The sequence below is a fragment of the Schistocerca serialis genome, chromosome 2 (assembly GCF_023864345.2).
Source record: "Schistocerca serialis cubense isolate TAMUIC-IGC-003099 chromosome 2, iqSchSeri2.2, whole genome shotgun sequence".
NCBI classification, from domain to species: Eukaryota; Metazoa; Arthropoda; class Insecta; order Orthoptera; family Acrididae; genus Schistocerca; species Schistocerca serialis.
In genome coordinates, this window is record NC_064639.1 from 99,552,585 (window position 1) to 99,574,525 (window position 21,941).

The 21,941-nt window shown below is 42.3% G+C and overlaps 1 protein-coding gene across 1 annotated transcript in view; it reads left to right on the forward strand.

Annotated features, from left to right (window-relative positions):
* Positions 1-933: 933 nt before the first annotated feature.
* The window catches only part of LOC126456784 (leucine-rich repeat and calponin homology domain-containing protein-like), a 340,291-nt gene continuing 319,283 nt past the window's right edge, over positions 934-21,941 (forward strand). Inside the window, exon 1 of the mRNA XM_050092567.1 lies at positions 934-1,136. Within this exon, the coding sequence (XP_049948524.1) occupies positions 962-1,136 (175 nt within the window). The 5' untranslated portion in view covers positions 934-961. The remainder of the gene's footprint in view (positions 1,137-21,941) is intronic.

A 21,941-nucleotide genomic window follows, 5' to 3' on the forward strand; every position in this document is an offset into this window, starting at 1 on the left:
AAAGTATGAGCTTCAGTATTATTGATTAAATCTTACTTTGCGACAGAAAGAGGTGAAATATAATGCCACAAAAAATCTTTCGTCAATTGCCAAAAAACATTAAAAGTCTAACAGAGAGCCAACCAAAATTTAAAAACGAATTAAAAGATTTTCTGAATGACAGCTCCTTCTACTCAACACGTTATTTTTTGGTATGAAGAAGTAACGGTAAAAAATGAATAAATAAATTATTTTGTGCAAAGAAGACTTACGTATTAGTGACACGTTCAACATAAATTTTATGATCATCACATTTGCCACTGGATGACCTTTTCATACCGGTACCGCTCATGTGAGGCCAAAATGTCGATGTATTAAATACCACAGTAAAGTTTCGAAGGCCGTACATTAATTATTTATACACAGTTGTTATTCATTTATTATGCAGCTCAAGTGGAGGACTTGTGCGTATGGCGATTTATGTGACTGAAGCAGTATAAATTCTAACCACCGTTTAGAATTTCTGAAAACAATATACGGTAATTCATGCTGAACAATGACAGTAAAGTAAGTTTTCGAAATGACTATTGCATCCCAGGTAACATTTATAAAATGCAAATGTGTAATACTGTTTCATTATTAGTAACTTTATTCTTAACATTGGGTTATTTCAATTGTTGTAGAAAGCATGCAAAACACGCCCTGTATTCGTAGTGACTCAACAATGAAAGTAGTTTTCTGTCTCATTCCTTAAACGACATAAGTACTGAGGTATATCGCAAATATATTATGGGAGAGAAAAGGATACTGTGTGTTCCTTTCAAAAGTACACACAGAAACAACAAATGTTACACGTTTGACTACAGTTGTACGCAAGCACGTGCTTCTGTTTACAAATACAGCAGACGACAAAACAGTGACGCATGTCCGTGACGTCACAGTTACCCACAGACCTTTGCGCAGTAAGGATGAGAAATGTAATATGGCGATGGTCGCGTCGAATATGAGCGGCCACTTACAAAGTCAGTTAACACGTTCGTTGGAAAAAATTTTAGAAGAGGCTCACCTGAGTGGAGAACTGAGACTAACTGGACGCAAGCTAAAGGACTTCCCGCTCGTCCGCGGGAAATACGACCTCAGCGACACAGTTATTGCAGGTGAGCGAACAGTCGTGCTAGCCCGCTGTTGTTTTGTCACACAGCCAGTACAGCGTACGCTTGGTGTCAATCTTTGAATCGTGTGTTTCACTAATTATGTTACCATTTGGACGTTTTGAAGTAGTTCTGATAATAAGGGAGGTCTGAACTTCGCGTACACGAATTTTGTCGCACTGTTTAATTCAGAAATCTAGTTTTTCTCGTTCAACAATTTGTAGTGATTATTGTAGCAGCGCGTTTGTTTGAGAGGAAAGACGCAGAGATAAACGTGAATTTTAGGTTTCGCTGACACTAGCAGAAATGTCCCAGTGCGGACATTGTATAAATTAATAATTGTACTGTTCCACAATTATTGACAGAATGTGCAAGGCCTGACACATGAGGAAAAAAATGAATTTGCCACTTAAAGCTAGCTAAAGTTGATTCCACTGCTTTTTAGAAGACCATATTTTTTAAATGACCTGTGCTTTTCGAAATAAATGTTTTGATCCATGAATTTGCAAAAAATGCGAAGCGGATAATAATTACTAAACTCTCACTGACTTTCACTAGCTATTTTTCAAGCATTGCGTGTCTACTCCTGCTTAATTTCAGGCGTTCTGTTAGTTTTGTCAGTAAAAAGTGAAGTGCGGTAAGCCATGAACGACAGCGAGCGGTGCAAGAATTTTGCTAAATGCACGAGCTTCACCAACACATTGATGTGCACTTGGAAATGTTCCAAGTCTAGAAAGGCCCGTCGTTGAATGCGGGGACAAAAATACGCCTTTCGCTGTATTCAGTTGCCAGAAAATTGCCTGGTAAAATGCATGTTGTTTTTCCGTCCATCCCCCATGTATTGCTTGTTATTGACGCGAGTGAATTAGATCATTTGAGCCTAAACACTATTGCATTAGATTATGACGAACCGACGATTATTTTGTTTACATACTGAACTTCTGGCGTCATCGTTCAAATATGTCACTTACCCCAGACCATAATGAAGCAGATTGCACCGAGGCGATGAAGTGACTACAAACAGGCGAAATAAAACTTTTTTTTACTGTTGCCAAAGAGATTCATACGCTCGGCTTGCGAAAGATCGTATTACTTTGAGATGGTTCCTGCTAAGGCCGTCGAAGAAAATTCGTTTCGTTCTGTAATGTGTGCATCGGTTTTAACGGGATTTACTTTCTGATAAAGCGCGGAAAATTTAGAGCATAGTTTATTAACGTTTTCTAGCTTTTGCGTTCGCTCTAACTGTATGACCCGCATCTGAAAGCAGTAAAATACTTGACAGATGAAAATTGTTGACTGGGCCCAGGCGAGAAGCTGGTCCAGAATCTTTGTTTTAGTGGACAATGTTACTAGGGGAGCTGTGCTTGCAGGCGTAGGAGAAAAAATTTGTCGGATAGCTCCATACGAGCATTGGTCACGAAAGGTGAGCCTGTAGCCCGTGTTTCGTTGTTGCGCGCAATTCCAATACACAACGAAATGTTTGTTTTACTGAAATATTCATTCAAGAGGCATTACAGTCTATTCTAGGTGTCCTTTGAATGTCACATTTTACATAATTTATTTACAATAACACGCCAAGCTGTATTTGATTTTCCTAAATGTCTACCACTTCCACTCTCGAATGCAGTTACCCAAACTCATATTTACGGTTGATATAATCCACTTGTCGCATTGATATTCAAAAATTTTCATATTTTTTTCTTGCCGATATATTCAGCTTAAAAGAATGGATTTATTGTTACTACACATTGCTGCGCTTTCAGTAAAGCATAGTGGTGTAATATGCCTTCAATTGAGACCACAACTGACAGTTGAGTAGTATAAATCTCCGCGTAGTTTTCTTGTCTTAGCACCGGTGAAAGTGCCTTTTCGGAAAATCATATTGAGATTATTTTGTGATACGTGTAACTGAACTGTACAGCTGAATTGTACGTGCACCACTAATTTATGTAATTTACTGCCGTCGATGAGTAAAGAAAGGAAGTGACTATCAAAATCTTAGCAAACAGATCTGTACGCAAAGCATCCAGTGGATTGCCAATTGCCAAGCTAACGTCCTATTTTACATGATTTTAATATAGAACACAGTGCAATGAAGTTTTATCCAGTGCAGAGCCACACAATGTGATAGTGGCTGACCTCTTACACACACAATAAAAATTACAATTTTCAAACCGGCGGATCCGCCAAAAAACCTCTGAGAAGCGGACAACTGCATCAGGCAGCGTGACGACGTTCATTTAAAATAATAATAACAATTTTAAAAGATTCTGCGACATCCGTAAGAGAAATACGGGTGTGGGAGGACCAACTAAATTTGAAGTAGTTCCTGTCATACGTTATACACTGGCCTTTGAATTATGAGTTAATATATATATATCAATGTCATTCTCCAATCTGCGTAACGGCTCACATAGCGTTATGTGAGGAGTGTACGGTTTTAACTGCTATGCGCCTAGGCATTTTTGGCGTACAGTGGTTGTCACGCAAAGAAACAGGACAGAATCCTAATAACAATAATAGTTAAAACATCGAACCTATACACTGCTACCGACAAATCAGATTTCGAGGCCCAATGTATTATTTTTCGTCTCGTTTGTTTAGCATAGATTCGCCGTCTAAAGAAGTCCTTTACTACTTGCTTTTCTTGTGTTTACGCTTTGCTATATGACTGGCGAGGAGAGTTGCATCAAAGCAGACTTCGGACTGACAAATCCATGATATTGTAGTGTTTAGTGTACACTCTGCTCAGTACGACCGTTTTCATTTGTCAGTGCCACACTCTTCTTTACTGATAGCGTTTTTACTGCTTATTATTCATTCTAGCTTCGCTTGTTGCCACGAGTAGAGCGAAAATTATTCATTGGTTTTGAATTCTGCTAATATTGGAGTGCGTTGGGAGCGCTCACACGCAGCGTATGACCCAGCAGTGGCTTTCGCTCAGCGCTATTGGTTTGACCTTACCCTTCCTCAGTTCAGGTTCCCAGCGCGGCTCGCAATTTCCTGTGGGCGGTTAAGCGGTTTACCGACATACAGTAGACCTTCAGAAGCGGTTCGCACTTGCATTTATCATTTATTTTTCGTACTATATACATGCTGGTCCAGTTAACTTGAGGCAGCAAAATGTGATAACTATGCATCTCACAGTATAATAGTAAAGATCAGATTCATATCAAAAGACATCTACAAAATGACGTCCATTTCCTGACAGACGGCTTTATCGTTGGTGAAAAAGAGGTCCTCCATAACGTTTTTGGTACTGGGAACCCTTATGTGCAATTGAATATTTTTATGAGCAAAAAAAAAACAAAAACATAGTATTGGAATTTTTAAGACGAGGCATGAAATCGAAGTTACAAGCACGAATCGACACGAACAGTTTAAGTGGACTGTTACACCGACTGTACTGTAGCTATCCCAAGAACAGCGGTTGTGTTTATGTAAACACAAGCGTTAACGAGAGCATTATTGATATTTAGTCGTACTGAATTTGTATTCAACCAATCTTATGAAAGCCTATAATTTGTACGTAGACTTTCGTTACACGCCTTCTATGGTTCTTTGTGTACTGTCAGCCTTTGTTGTTGAACACCATTATGTGACTTGAGTTTCATATTCTTTTCTGCTGCGTTTTGGCGGGCGACTTATCTTTTCAGGATTCGATAGTTTAAGCAGTAAGTGAATTGGGATGTTCCAAAAATAACCTGACATGATTTTAATTAAACTGGCGAATCCATATCTGTTAGCCCTTACGCTGAACATCTCGTGCTTCGTTTTACCACGTTGTGAATTTAACACTAATGAAGACAGCCGAAGATCAATCACGAATGAGTGGAGCCTCAAGTGGCGTTCAACTTCCTACTATATGGCGCTGTTAGAGAAGAAACATAAGGAAACTCTTTCTTTTCTTTGTTTACATATGGACCCTGTAACTATATCAGCATATATGAGACATTATGAATATTTTTGTAAAGAAACTTTTTTAGTGACTCAGCAATCAAAGCAATTAGCATGGATGCACACACACATGTGGATCGTTTACCGGCTATGTCACGACTACCCAATGAAGAATGGGTTGTTTTAATATTCCGAGAACACTCGTCTGCCTTATTCAAGAATCGACATCTCGTGAAATTTAGGATCCATAACACAGCAGCTAACACTTCATGTCACTTATCCCCCTTTACACTATATTTTCGAGACATGAGTGTGTGTGTTTGTGTGTATATATCTGCTTGATTTTTTTCGTTGTGTGTGTTTGATTGTGTAATTTGCAGTAGTGGCGCATGTGTTATTTTATTGTAAAATAGTCAATAATTTTGACAAAACAATAGGTTATGTTCATACGGGTGTAGTTAGTGATGACCAAACTGGCACAGGTGTTTATAAGACATTGAATGTGTATTACTGAACGCAGAACATAAAATCCGTCCCGGTAGTGCAAATGCCGAGTTTGCATTCGGTAAGTGTAAAGTAGCAGGGGTAGAAATTGTAGCAGGGAAGGTATGAATAGAGTCAACAGGTTGAAATGGATTTAGGTTGCAGCCTTATTCAGAAATGAAGAGGCATTTACGGGATAGATTAGCGTGGAGAGCTGCAACTAACAAGTCTTTGGAATGAATACCACAACAGCAAAGTTTATGATACCTTCCGGGCTCTACGGTCGCAGGTTTGAATCCTGCCTCGGGCATGGATGTGTGTGATGTCCTTAGGTTGGTTAGGTTTAAGTAGTTCTAAGTTCTAGGGGACTGATGACCACAGCTGTTAAGTCCCATAGTGCTCAGAGCCATTTGAACCTTCCGGGCTATGCAGAAATGTGTTTTTCGTGGTGTCGGTGAATTACTTACTGCTTCGACTACACGGTCGATTTCCTGTCACACCCCCTCAAAGTAATTGCTCATCCGTGTTAGTTCAATTTGTATCTAAAGAGGGTTTTACACTTAAACCTTCCATCCTTTAAGGAAAAAATTGTGTTAGCTACACATATATCACGAAGTTGGTATCTGAAGCTTGTTGGTTTACACCAAACTTTACTTTCGTAACTGCGTTTATTTGCTTTCGTAGCTCAGTGAGGTCTCCGGTAAAGTTAGATACTTTTCGCTGTGCACAACATAGTGCTTTGCCAATGCCAAAAACAGTGGAGTTACTCCTTCGTTTCGTACGTGCTGCGGCAGATAAGAGGAATACTTTTCCCAGGCTGATTAAGAATCAGCACCTCAGTGTGAAACAATTCACCAAGATAATAAGGCCGTCCTCAGTGTTAAGGACTTAGACAGAGGGCGGCACCTGGCGAAGTGATCAATCTTAGTATCAACTCAATGAAGATGAAGATGGACGAAGATGACGAGGAAGACCAACTAAACTCTGGATGAAGGTATGCATAGTGGAGATACGAAACAAATGACAAATATCGAATCCCAAAGTGAACCCAGTGGTCAGAGGACAATGATTGGGGAAAGAAGACTCAAAGCAGCGACCTCTGAGGCAAGCCTGTCGCGTTCAAATTGTTTGTGATGATCAACTGACTTCATCACCTGAGGTTAACGTTAAATTTATTCAAAAGCAGCGATTATTCGCACCATGAGCTCTTTTCTGGCATTAGCCAGTCCAGCATAGGCGATAGTAACAAGGTTTGAAGTTAAGTACTCTGGCAGAATGATCGTCTGCCAGGATCGTTTCAGATAGGATCGCAATGGCACAAAATGATGCAGACTGCTTGATAAAAGATTATCCTCTCCAGTTTTTCCTAGTATCTGAGAGACACTGACATTTATATAAGGTCATGTGTATATACAATGGTGTGCAAAGCTTAAGAACGAAAGTAACTTTTGAGTGATGGATTGCTACCAAATAACATAGCTCGATGAAACTTGGACCATACGTAGAAAGATCTACTACAGTATAGTACAGAAGGAAACTGAAAGAAGTACACAATGGGGCGAACGGAAATAACATAGACAGTAGTTATACTGAAGTCGCAGAGATTCATGATGGTCACATGGATATTGCAAAAGGCGGAACATGGTTGTGTGATCACCACGGGACACAATGACTGTTGTGCAACGTGCTCCCATGCTGGCAACAAAGGTGGTAATCAGTTTTTGTGGTAGGGCGTTGCGGGATTAGCCGAGCGGTCTCAGGCGCTGCAGTCATGGACTGTGCAGCTGGTCCCGGCGGAGGCTCGAGTCCTCCCTCGGGCATGGGTGTGTGTGTTTATCCTTAGGATAATTTAGGTTATGTAGTGTGTAAGCTTAGGGACTGATGACCTTAGCAGTTAAGTCCCGTAAGATTTCACACACATTTGAACATTTAGTAGGGCGTTCCAGCACCGCTGACACCTGGTGGATGGTCGTAGCTGCATGTGAACTTGCTGCAATACGTCTGTCAAACGTATCCGACGCATGCTGATGGTATTTAAGTCGGGGGAACGGGCAGGCCTGCCCCTGCACAGTTCTATCACAGCCTAACATAACAGTCGCGACACTCACAGCTGTAAAAGTTGTTACCGTTTGACAGATGGAGCGACACTAGCGCTCCAAGCGGCGAGTAAGGTGGACGTTAGACGCGTCGTAAGCATGTTTGTTTTGCATCCGTTTCCTACGTAAATTAAGAAATATTTGAGTTATTTTCTTGCCTCTAAGGGTTTGTGTAGTATCAGAAGGCATGTAAGTTTCTAAAAATGATTCTAAAATAAACGCAAGTATGGACAATAACCGTGAATCGAGTGGCAAGCTACAACACATTCGTGAAGAAATGCTTGTGACGTTGGATAGAACTGCAGCTTACCACGTTGATATCAAAAGAATATAAACACACAGATTCACACGTAAGAAGCATAGACATGTACCTCTACATGCAAAAGCTATCTACAGCTCATTTATCGTTCTGTAGGCCTACCGTGTTTGTCATTGTCGTCGCCTGTTGCCACAAGTACGACCTTCATCTTATATTATTCTAAGTGGGACAAGTAAGTGCCAAATAGTGGGAGAAATGTGTTGAAAACATTATAATGAGCTGATTACATTACATTTCATGCTAAACCATATATTTGAATAATTTTCAAACAATCTGTCAGTGAACAAGGTGCTAACAAAATAATGTCGTCACACGAAGGAAGCAAGGAAAATTAAGTGACTAACAACAAAAGTGAATGAAACAGATACCAAACATTACGCTTTTGTAAGACACGATTAACTGCGCTTACTCTAACCACTTCATCGTCAAAGCAGGTCTGTGTTGACGATTCACACGAATTTGGCACTGATACGTGGAGAGTTGAACTGGCTGCTTCTGTATTATAGGACTGTTTTACAGCTTTAGAGGAATTGTCGAATCTTTGTGGCAGTTTCCTCTTTATGGTCAGTTGAGGTGACTTATTTGGGATGTCAAACAGTGTGGGTACTGCACTCCACACGAGTTTATTATTGTTCGCGTTTATGAACTGAACTGGTTTTGTTCTAAATGTAGCGAACAAAACCTAATATTATTATACAGGTAAACTGGGTCATTTTTCCGTAAGGTCTTCTCGTCTGTTATTAAGTAGCCATTTTCTGCTCCTAAAAACGAAACATTAATCATTAATAGACATATAGTTTGAAAGTGAATCTTGACGAGACAGTTTAGTAACATGATCCTTAGGAAACCAAAAAAAGACAGCTGTGGTGTCTTCTTTCTGTTGCTGCTGCAATTTATTGCGCTACAAACACTCCCGCTTGTAAAAACCATTGTAGAAATCAAAATAAACATCACTATTCGCTTTCACGATCTCGCCGAACTCACAGTTTAAGTTACTGGCGCGGTAGGTTACAAAAATCGAGGCAAAGTGTCGCGACTGGTTTGTTAGACAGTGGTTCTTTGTGGTTGCACATTGTCATCCATAAAAAAAAAAAGTCAGGGCCAAACGCGCCCCTGAAAAGACTCACGTGGGGAAGGAGTACAGTGTCACAGTTGATCGGTAAGTGTACTGTGTTCGATGATTTGCCTCCACACTTCAACACCTGGACTACCAAAACGATCACGTTAGATAATGTTCCTGGGTGCAGTTACTTGTTGCACCTTTACCATATTAGGGTATCTCCAGCTTTGACGAATAAGATCGTTTTGGTGGTCCAGCTATTATGGTGTGACGATCATAACATTGTATGGGTGTACTGACCTCTAAATCTTTGAACACTGTACACTCAGCCATCAACTTATTGTGACACTGTGCTCCTTCCTCATGTACGTCTTTACAGGGATGAATTAGGCCCCGACTTTATTTTTTACGCGTGACAATTGGCGCGATGTTGCTATAAATCACTCGAACATAGAAGGAAAAAAAACTGTAAATGGCAAGTGTTGATGCCTTCGACATGGAAGGTCAGTATAAAACTTGGGTTGTCACCTGGAGACGGTGTGTACGCTAATGATATTTCTTGAATGTCGTTTGGTTGTGCACTCTGCAGACGAAATGCAGCGCATGAACCAATGTTGTCTGATCAGAAGTTGACGCCTCCACGACATCAACGTCTTTAGCGATGCGCACTAGCTTAATTGGACATTGATGAGGAAAGAAATCGATACTCGCTCTGTAGTGTGAACCATACTGAAATTCTTATGAGGCGATAAACCTCGGCGAAAAATAACCAATCGCTGTGCATCGTTAGAATAAAGGGTCCTTTACGCGCTAAGGTTTGTCGGAGCATACCGTTTGCAACGACCGTCTTCACGTCTCGCCTGCAGTATTCACTTCGCATTTACACCTTCAAACCGCAATACAGCTTTCGCACAGTCCTGAATCAGTAGTCCGTGAATTCAGAGTATTTTGTGACCACGGCCAAATTAAGTAAATTATTAAGTAAATTTACTTTTCAGATAATTCTTCTGTGTAGTGCTGTTGTTTCCCTAGTTATAAAAAGAGAAAGATCAGCACAGACAAGAGGTACACAAATTACTTCTAATATGCCTAACAATTTAGAATATTTATCTTTTGAAGGAGTTAAAAACTGAAAAAATGATTGGTTTGACTACCTAGAACGAAGACACCTGCTTCGTGTTATTGCGGTATGTGAAGCCCTGTACAAGGAGAAGTAACAGTGAAATGAGACAACTGATAAGTGCACATGAAAGACTTACAGTAACATTGAGGTACTCACTAACTGGCAGATTTTTATTTGCTGGTTATTTTACATACAAAAATGGCAAATTCCTCCATAAAATTAATCTACAAGCATAATGAAATTAAACACACCAATTATTGCTTCAGTGTCTGGACCCCAAAGAAACAGCTCAGTTTCTCCCCTTTTCAGATAAAATTAATATAGTGAACTATATCTTACATTGAAGAAAACTTAAAGTTAATTCACAGCCGATACTGCCTCCCTCTTCAAACACTGAAGAGATCGAAAACTAATTGAAAATTACCAAATGAAATAGTTCCAAGAAAACCACCGTAGTTTTTCACATTTTAATTTTTGAGTAATGGTAGCTTTCCTCATTAGTTGCCTATCAAAGATACTCCAAGGCAACGATTATTTATTGCCGTTCAATTCCCTGAGCAGAAGAAGGTTAAGCACATCCCTACTTCACTGCATTTCTCCATTCCTGTATGATGGTCTCATTTTTATGAGGCCATACTCATGTAGGCTGTAATTCTGTAACTTTTATTGCATGCGTCCTTTCAGATCAGTTGTTTCAGTGTTACCTTCTGCCTCATGCCGAGTCTCCATCCACTAACAAGTTATTGCAACACTCATTATTGCTTAACCTCTTGCTTATACTATCCCACACACAAAGCTGCAATGCAAATATACGTAATCTGATGGTGTTCAATGTACTGTATAAAATACACGGCTGTACAACATTTGCTGTCAGATGTGCACTGCTAGAAGCTGTGCTGATCTTTATTTTGTACTGTATCACACTCGTCGTTGACCCCATAATTCCGGGAACATGTGCTATTATGTACTAAACCACTTCAACTGGTCAGCGCGTATAGTTTGCGTCAATTCAAGTTCCGCTAGACTTTACATAGACAATTTTTTTCAGTCGGTGATTCATTCACTTGCAACGATTTGCCTGTGCAAACAATCTCTGTAAAGCCAAGTCGGTGCAAATATCTGAGCGCGTAAAGGATCCGTCACGAATTACGGTATTTGTTGCGCAGGTCTGAACGGACGTTTAAGTGAAAGTTTGTAGAGAAGCAGACATCGCGCATTCCTATCTTCCACGGTTTCACTGGCGGATTGGAGCACTGTTAAGATGGTGTACTCGCGTCCGGGAGGACGCCGATTCAAATCTTCCAGATTTAGGTTTCCTTATTTTCCCTAAATGGGTCTTTTTTTTTATTACACAGCGTAATTCAGGCCTTATCCATCTCCTTTCCGTGCATGGGCTCTTGTCTCTAACGATGCCATCGTCGACGGGACGTTGAGCTGTAATTTTTTTAAGGGTTCCGTACTTCAAAAGGGAAAAACGGAACCCTTACGGAATCACTTTATTGTCCGTCCGAAAGTTAAAGATTCCTTTTTTTCTGGTGATTTCATGTAGAACCTTTAATTTTCAGTCTGAAAATGTTTACTTTCATAAAGGGAAATCTCTAACCGAGTTGTATGACTATGTAGTACATCATAATCGATGACCAACACCGTATTCGAATATTAACGCAACTGATTTGAGTTGTAGTGCCGATGTGCGAACAGAAAACGAATACGTAAAACAGGAGGAGTGGAAACTACAGTATGCCAGCCAACCTGCCGCCCTCTTAAATCGAGTGGTAGTTTCTAAATAATCAGCGTTCACATTGACCACAATGTTTCAAGATATTTTTTGTTACCTTCAGTTTTTATCGACCCAGAAGCTCTGTGGGGAAACCGAAGTCTTGTGTATAGGACTTTTTTTTGCTCAAAATAGATTCTTTCACTTTGTTGTCACGACTGCTGTGAACTGTACATTCCACCTAATCCCTTGAAAATTTAATTACTGCCCCCGTTTGTGTTCCCACACCATCTGCACTGATTTCACGGCAAACACGACGTCCTAGAAATTTGTTTTTCTCTTCGAGCCTTGAGTGTTCTTCGTTCCAGCAGTCAGGAAAATCTGACGTGTCACAAGTCACCCCATTTACATTTGCATCACTTTCATCAATGTAAGCCACACAAATTGAACACTGATTTTTTTCAGTAACGCGTGACCTTTCTCTTCTGTGATTTGTCTTTTCTTCAGTCAGTTCATCAAACACGTGATGGGAAAATAAGAACACGATATAAAAGTGAAGTTACTTATTCTTTACTCAGTACATGCAAATGCAGGTACTAATTCCGTTTGCGCCCTCCAACGAAAATAGAGTTAACACTTTCGCCATTAGTGTCGCTCTAGTGTAGCTGTAGACTGTAGTCATGGGGAAACAGACGTTTCCTTACGCTCAATGAATTTCATGATTGTTGATTACAATAAAATTTATATAGACACGATTTCTGCATCTACACTCTACACCGTGAGGTGCATGGCTGAGTGTACGTCCCATTGTACAAGTTGTTAGGATTTCTTCCTGTTTCATTCACGCATGGACGTGGGAAAGATGATTGACTGCCTCTGTGCGTTCAGTAATTATTCTAATCTTATCCATGGAGTGTAGCCATGTATGGAAGTGAAACATGGACTGGCAGAAGTAAAGCTGTGGGTACCGGGCGTGAGTCGTGCTTCGGTAGCTCAGTTGGTAGAGCACTTGCCCGCGAAAGGCAAAGGTCCCGAGTTCGAGTCTCGGTCGGGCACACAGTTTTAATCTGCCAGGAAGTTTCATATCAGCGCACACTCCGCTGCAGAGTGAAAATCTCATTCTGGATGGACGATAAATAGTTTGGACAAGAAGAGAATAGAAGCTTTCGAAATGTGGTGCTACAGAAGAATGCTGAAGATTAGATGGGTAGATCACACAACTAATGAGGAAGTATTGAATAGGATTGGGGAGAAGGGAAGTTTGTGGCACAACTTGACCAGAAGAAGGGATCGGTTGGTAGGACATGTTCTGAGGCATCAAGGGATCACCAATTTAGTACTGGAGGGCAGCGTGGAGGGTAAAAACCGTAGAGGGAGACCAAGAGATGAATACACTAAGCAGATTCAGAAGGATGTAGGTTGCAGTAGGTACTGGGAGATGAAAAAGCTTGCACAGGATAGAGTAGCATGGAGAGCTGCATCAAACCAGTCTCAGGACTGAAGACCACAACAACAACAACAATCCTCACGATCCCTACGTGAGCGATATGTAGGGTGTTGTAGTATATTCCTAGAGAAATCATTGAACGCCGGTTCTTAATAGACTATCTCGGGATAGTTTGCGTCTATCTGCAAGAGTCTTCCAGTTCTGTTCCTTCAGTATTTCTGGGAACGTCGTTCATACACATCTAAAGCATTGTGTATAAACAACGAGAAAAAAAAACTTCCCTCGGGGCAGACAGATGAGTAGAACATTTGGATATCTTTGTACAGACTGTGTTACGGAGCTGCAAGAACTGGAAGCAATATGAATAGATGGGGTTTATCAGACAAACCGGTGCTCTGCGATTGTGGGCAAGACCTGACTACTACCCGCCTTATGAAGCGCGACCTATCCCCAAGCATCTGCAGTGCTGAGCAGCTTATGAAGGCTAACCCAGAAGCGCTAGCCCTGACCAGCTTTTGATCCAAAATTTCTTAGCCCATTACACAGGGTGATTCATAAAGAAAGAACAGGTTCTAGTTGTTTATTACAAACTATAAAACATTAAAACACATTGCGCATGGCACTGGATAGTGAAGCGTTCAAAGTTTTGACGCAGTTGCGCTGTTGTTTGTAGCAACATTGCGACTACACCACGAGAGATTATTTTGTATGTTGGAGTTTTGCGCGAAGTCAGTCTGTTGTTCAAGTACAACGTCCACTCCGCCGCCGATTTAGCAAGAAGCCGCCTCTGAACAAGCAGGTTTATGATTGGCTTACAAATTGTTGGAAGCTGGTTGCATGTGCAAAGGGAAGATTACTGGTCGGCTAAGCACGTCTGATACGTATCCGAGATGCGTCCGCACCCGGAAATCCACAATGCGGTGTTGACATCATCTGAAACGACGCCTCCATATGAAGCATTACAAGCTGCATTTACCGCAGCAGTGACCATAACAGAAGGTACTAGTTTCGCATTTCAGTTATCCAGGGAATGGCAGAAGATACTTTTTTCGAACGATTCACTTTTTCGGGCGAATCGACGACTCCTCTATCGGGTGAAGTAAAACGCCATAATGTGAGAATTTGGTGGTCACAGAATCTTGGCGGCATCGTCGAGCATAAAGAAAAAACGCCAACCGAAACTAAACGTGTTTTGTGCCGTCACTGTTCACAAAGTTTATGGACCTTTCTTTTTGTGGAGGAAACAGCGACAGGAATGTCATACCTGGACATACTGCTAAATTGGTTGTTTCGTCTACTTGACGAAAAGATTTCATTTTTATGCATGACGACGCCCCGCGTCACTTTCACCTTGAGGTGCGGCGTTATCGTAACACCACCATCCCGCAAGATTGGATTGGAAGAGGTGGGCAGCAAAATCGTGTTCATTGTTTTTGGCCTCCCAGGTCACCAGACCTCAAACCTTACTTTTTCTGTGGAGGTACATGAAAGACAGAATTTTTGTCCACGTGTGGCAGCTACTCTTTAAGAGCTGAGACTTCAAATTGTTGGAGCTGTAGACTCAATAAACAGAGACTCGTTGATTCGTGTGTCTGATGGAATGAAATTCCGTTTCGATATTTCTCGACCAACGCATCATGCTCATGTTGAGTGCGTGGTATACACTGAGATGAAGTGACAATGTGTGTGTGAATTCCTAAGGGACAAAATTGCTGAAGTCATCACACTTACACATTACTTAAACTAACTTATGCTAAAAACAACACACACACACACACACAGCCATGCCCGAGGGAGGACTCGTACCTGCGGCTGGAGGGGACGCGCAATCCGTGGCATGAGACTTCAAACTGCGCGGCCACTCCGCGTGGCAGGTGGCAAAAGTCACGGGACATGCACATATACAGATGGCGGTGGTGTCACATACACAACGTATAAAAGGACAGTGCATTGCCGGAATAGTCACTTGCGCTCATCTGAAAAAGTTTCCGACGTGGTTATGGCCGCACGACGAGAATTATCAGATTTTGAACACGGAGTAGTAGTTTGAGCTAGACGCGTGGGACATTCCACTTCGGAAATCTTTAGGGAATTCACTATTCCGAAATCCACAGTTTCAAGACTGTGCCGAGACTACTAGATTTCAGGCATTATCTCTCGCCACAGACAACGCAGTGGTTGATGAACTTCGCTTAATGACCGAGAGCAGCGGCGTTTGCGTGGAGTTGTCAGAGCTAACCGACAAGCAGCACTGCGTGAAATAACCGCAGAAACCAAAGCCGGGACGTACGGTGAACGTCCCTGTTAGCACGTTGCGCCGAAATTTGGCGTTAACGGGCTACGGCAGTAGGCGACCGACGCGAGGGCTTTTGCTAACAGCCCTACATCGTTTGGGCTCGTAACCATATCGGTTGGACCATAGGCGACGGGAAAACAGTGGCTTGGTCAGACGAGTCCCGAATTCAGTTGGTCTGAGATGACCGGGGGGGGGGGGAGGGGGGAGTGTTTGAGTGTGGCGCAGATCTCACGAAGCCATGGACCCAACTTGTCAACAAAGCATTGTGCACGCTTGTGGTGGCTCCATAATGGTGTGGGCTGTGTTTACACTGAATTGACCGTGTTCTCTGGTCCAGCTGAGCGGACCTTGGACTGGAAATGGCTATGAAACTTCCTGGCAGAATAAAACTGTGTGCCGAACCGAGACTCGAACTCGGGACCTTTGCCTTTCGCGGACAAGTGCTCTACCATCTGAGCTACCCAAGCACGACTCACACCCCGTCCTCACAGCTTTACTTGCGCCAGTACCTCGTCTCCCACTTTCCAAACTTCACAGAAGCTCTCCTGCGAACCTTGCAGAACTAGCACTCCTGGAAGAAAGGATATTGCGGAGACATGGTTATGTTCGTTACTTGGAGACCATTTGCAGCCATTCATGGACTTCATGTTCCCAAACAACGATGGATTTTTAAATACGACGATTCACCATCTCACAGGGCCACAGTTTTTCGCAATTGGTTTGAAGAACATCATGGACAGTTCGAGCGAATGATGTTGTCACCCAAATTGCCCGGCTTGAATTCCACCGGACCTTTACGCCACATAATGGAGGGGTCAGTTCGTGCACAAAATCATGCGGCGGCAGCACTTTCGCAGTTATTGATGTCAGTGAGGCAGAATGGTTCAATATTTCTGCAGGGGACTTCCAACGACTTGTTGAGCGAATGCAACGACGAGTTGCTGCACTACACAGGGCAGGAGGTCGTCTTACACGATATTAGGAGATATCCCATTACTTTTGTTACCTCATTGTAGTGTCCTTGGGAACATAAAACTTTGGACCTTCCTCTGTCCGGTGACATGTGGAGTATGTTTCTATCTTTCCTAGTTCGTAATAATCAATGGCAATCTGTCTTTTATTTACCCTATATTACATGTTATATGTTTTTTCCAGCAGTTACATTGAACACGACACGTGCTATTACCGTGGCTTAATGGAATGTCTCCCAAGAAAGCTGAGAATGGGAGTTTGGTGAAGGATGGTCGTAAGCCAGTAAGGCGATGTTTTGTTGAAGGGCTCACGCGGCAGCACGGCTACAGGGTTACGAATAGAGAAGGGATTAGGGGACGTATTTGTGTAGATGTAAGGAGCCAAAGAGCCACGTACTCTGACACGGGGAGGTGCTGACCGCAGATCGTGGGTCGTGAGTCACTCCTCAAGCGTCTGCAACTTTTCCTTTTTCTTTCCGCTCCACCTCACCTCACGGAGGACTCGGCGGCGACGGGCTGGACCACGCGCCTCAGAACTGGACGGCGTCAATACAGCAGCGTTGGCTTCTGACGCACGATCAGTTCTTACTACCTCCCTGTCTGATATAAAATCATAGGTACGTGTTGTGCCAGTACAGTTACTTAATCTTTTCATACTTGGATGCTTTATCTCCGATAATTACACATACAAGGGGACCGCGCGCACAAATCATTACCGATTGATATCCAGGTTTATGGTATCTACAGGGCTTGGCCGAAACGAAAGTGACAGGACTGGGAGATCCAGATGGCCAAGAATTTAGAGAGAGAGAGAGAGAGAGAGAGAGAGAGAGAGATATCAGCAGTTTTGCTGCGGGTCGGGCGGCGCATGATCTGTTTTTTGTTATCCTCATTTCCATCTAGCGTTTGGCATAACAGGCGGTAATCAGAGGATTATGGGTTCGAGTCCCGAAGCAGATATTTTTTAGTTGTTTTCAATTTTGCACTGCAAATAAACCGAAGCGATGCTCAGTACATTGTATTTATTAGGATTTTCCTAAAAGACGTGGAAAGGAAGGGCGAAGGAAAATCTAGGATTCCCCTCAAATGCACTCCGCTAATGCAACTCTATACCAATTTTTTATCGTCATGTAAAGAATTTTATCTACAAGCTTCAACGGTCCTCGTATCTCATCGAGAGGGAATAATAAATAGCATCCCGAAAAGGCTGCATGAAAGTACGTTCGACTGTATATAACTAGCTATCCTCGCCAATATTTGGCCAAATGATGCGTTACGCATGGTTTGCTGCAAACCGTCGGATGAGAGAGAACCTTTTATGGATGTAAACTAAGTTTGTTTTTCTACAGAAACTTTAAAACAACCACGTAATTGTGGAAGTACGGCGTTTATAACGCGTGCAAGATGCCGAGAAAACAGATTCCCTGTATTTTTACGATGAAAATCACCTCCTCCCCCCCCCCCCCCCCCCAACCTCCACAATGAAGCCTGGGATGGGACCCGTGTGTCGTGAACGAATGCATTCTGGAGTAAACAGCTAACTAGATCTGCGCCAAGCACGTGTATGTGTTTCATCACTGAAAACAACAGAGCACCATTTCATTCTGCAGTCAACTCTTAAACGACACCAGAGTAGCGATGTTGGGTGGTGTCGTGGTGCAAGATGTACACAGAATCTTAATCTTGTTGCAAGCAGACGGTTTCCAATGGCCGTGATGCTACAACTGGTGCAGCATGTGCCCGGATTTCGTCCCTGGATTATATTCAGTCGACCACAGCTGCTCGCACAATGCGGCGATCTTTATGCACGTCTGTACTAAGCAGACGTCCAGAGCCTGAAAATGTTGTTGAAACGCCCCTCAGACCATTGTTGACATCAGCGGTACACAACCGATACATTGTGCTCAACTTGTGTAGACAATATGGCGATACGTCCATTCAACTTCCCACAGGCCCAAAATTCAACCTCTTTCATATGGCTGAAGCTATTCAACACCAGTACGTACTCGTCGGTAGGGCGTGTTGGCACCCTGTAGTGAATGTTGAAAACTCTGTCCACATGTACGCTCAGCACAGTTACTGCCTGCAGAGTCAAAACATAGTGTGCACGGACGGGATGACAAATGAATCACTAGCACCACAATCCCAATCACAAGCATATTATACCGTGGTGGCACTGAACACAGTCCGTGTTGCATTTTCTCTCCGGCAATGTAGATAATGAAGACGAGCGTCAAAAGTTAACTGAGGAGTTGATGGCGGCGCAACCACTAAGTATGTCCCAGGTCCGAGAATTTGCCAACAACTCTGCTTGAAATCCTTATCACAGATGAACATTTTCTCGAACGATGACATACGGAATTGTTTACTTCTCGCTACGATTTCTCAACAATAGAGGCATGTGTGTAGAAAATAAATTGGATTGTGTGTGTGTGTGTGTGTGTGTGTGTGTGTGTGAAGCTGTAGTAAACAATATAGTTACTTTGTTTTTTAACTTCGACTCGGAACTTATTTTTCGGAGGACCCTCGTTATGTATATGCCTTAGTTCCACAATTTCTTTCAGGGATAGTTAATGAATAAATGGAAAAGTCTTGTTTCTGGTATCATTTGCAGTTGTATAGTATATACAATAGCTTGTTTCCTAATTTGACAAGGAGGATACTGCAAACCTGTTTGTGTTGTTCGTTGGGAGTATGTGATAACTGGCTGTGCATTAGCTGCCCTGACTATATTGGCTGTTGCAGTAGCAATGCGGACGGCTGGTGCAAAAAATCGTCCCTAGCGTTCCAGTCCATGACCCTGCTAACATGTGGCTCCATCCCTCGTTGCAGGAGACCTACCCTCAGTTGCCAAGCAATATCTGTGTGACTCATCAGCTATCGACCAAACTTCCAGCCCCTTCCCCTTCCCACACCCACGTCTTTACTCAGTCAAAGCAGTTTTTCCGCTCTTACCGCCCTAGTCAGGACCCTTCCCTCCTGGAGGCACTGAAAAATTTAAGCAGGCAGGAGTGAGCTCTAATGGATGCGTGCAGAACATAACGTTAAAATTCCAAATGTTCTGTCAATAGTCCCCAGGAGCTTTTGTATGTCATTTTCTTCGTCATTGTTGTTATCGGTGGTGGCGGTGGTATTCGAATGCTGGTTTTATGCAGCTCTCCACGCTAGCTTTCCCTGTTTCAATCCCATCAATTGTGCACAACTGCTAAAATCAGTTCGAACCAAGACTATTTTCATTGGGTTCCACTGATTTTCCAAGACCTTCGCTGTATTTTCCAAATTTCTCCTTAATTTCCATTACTGCCTGCCCTACGTACGGATTGAATAACACGACGGATAGACTGCAACCCTGTTTTACCCCCTACTCAACTACTGCCGCTTTTTCATATCCTTCGACCCGTATAACTGCAGTCTGGTTTCTGTACAAGCTGTACATAACCTTCCTTTCCTTGCCGTTCATCTCCAATAACTTCTGAATTTAAAACTGTGTATTCTTTTCTTATTTCAAAAATGGCTCTGAGCTCTACGGGACTTAACATCTATGGTCATCAGTCCCCTAGAACTTAGAACTGCTTAAACCTAACTAACCTAAGAATATCACACAACACCCAGTCATCACGAGGCAGAGAAAATCCCTGACCCCGCCGGGAATCGAACCCGGGCGCGGGAAGCGAGAACGCCACCGCACGACCAAGAGCTGTGGACTCTTCTTATTTCTTTGGGGTATATGCCTGTTTATAATTGTATCAGATTTTGACACAAAAGTAATGAATTCCGTCTTCCACAATTGGAATAATCCCTTGAATGTGAAGTGCATTGCAACGACTTAATTCTGAGACTCGTCCCATTACAGCAACCAAACAGAGCAGGATGACCTATGAGTCCCTCCTATCCATACCTCGAATAGTGTAAAAATTGTTATGGCTTTGTTGCTATGTTGAATTAAAGTGTCATTGTTGAGGCACATGGGCGTTGTTAATCCTGAATGCAACAGACATGTTTTTATATAACGTTTCCAGATACTTCATAATCGTGTAAAAGTCGTCCTACCGTAATTTCAGTAGAAGTTATTTACACGTCTCCTTATGCCAAGAGCAGCGGAATAAGCATAATGATTATTGTCTTGGTGCTCATTTTGTAGTTTGTTTCCTCGTCTTGTCTCTGACCATGAATGTTCGGTTTTTTCTTGGGCTTTCCCAAATAACACTATATTCGTAGCCATAGCTTCTTAGTCCTTTAGTAGTTGTGACGAAACCTTCTCCACATATCAACATTAATAAATCTTACCATTCTTCCAGGGGAAAATAGAGCTAATATGACAACTGGTTTGCATAGGTGTGATATGCTAAATCTGCACAGGACGTTTTTAGTGGCTGGCAGAATCTATTTTTCACATCTTCTCCTATTCCGCCATGCGAAATTACCTACTACACGCGCAAACAAAGTTGACACTTGGCGCGGTGGCTGATGGGAGCGACCGTAAAGGCATTTCCCATTTACAGTCGCCCCCGTCAGCCACCGCGCCGAGTGTCAATTTTGTTTGCGCGAACAATAACAGCGACTGCGAAAAAGAAAACAGTCTAGACCCTTTCGTAGAAAATTAGGTACATCCTGTCGGTGATGATATATGGTTTGTTCTTACTGTGTTACACGGTCTGCATTCCAGGTAGTAACGAATACTGTGCAATTAATTTTGTTGTTATTGGTGGTGGTGTATATCGAAAACTGTCAGCGTATTACGTCTAACGGGAACAACATTGTGCAAGTTGACGTCTCAAGTCACGTATGTTTAAGAGAGTAATAGTGGTCGAGAATCATTCTTCAGTGGTTATATCACTGAACACTGAAGAAGATGGCCACAAAAGGACGTAACTGTATTTACGAATGTGATGTTACACTATCAACAAATTAACGTGTTAGACAGTAATCGGACAAAATGAAAATTCGTCTCCCTGCGTTAGCATGACGCTGTTAATGTTCAAGTGCGGATCAGTAGTGACAGCAAGAGGGTATCGCAGTCACGTGAATTATCCAGCACATTCTTAGCAACAGTAGGCGTGTTTTTCGTGTAGCGGGCCCTCAAAGAATCTTGCACACCACACAGACATCAAACTTGGAAATGGATATATGGCTATTTCAATCACTGGATGTTCCTAATTTATTTTGCTGTGAACAATTATGTCAAACAGTTGTGCAGACATCTCAGGTAAACTGCAGTACAGAAGTAATTTTTCTTCCTTTTTTTAACTAGGAGAAGACGCTTTCGAAATTTAAGTGGCCACTGTCAGTACAGTTTAAATGCTATACGACGAACATGTGACTAACCTATACCTTCACTAGCTTGCCCAGCTATCGAATGAATCAAACTCTAATAGCGCATAAATGGCAGATTTCATAGTATG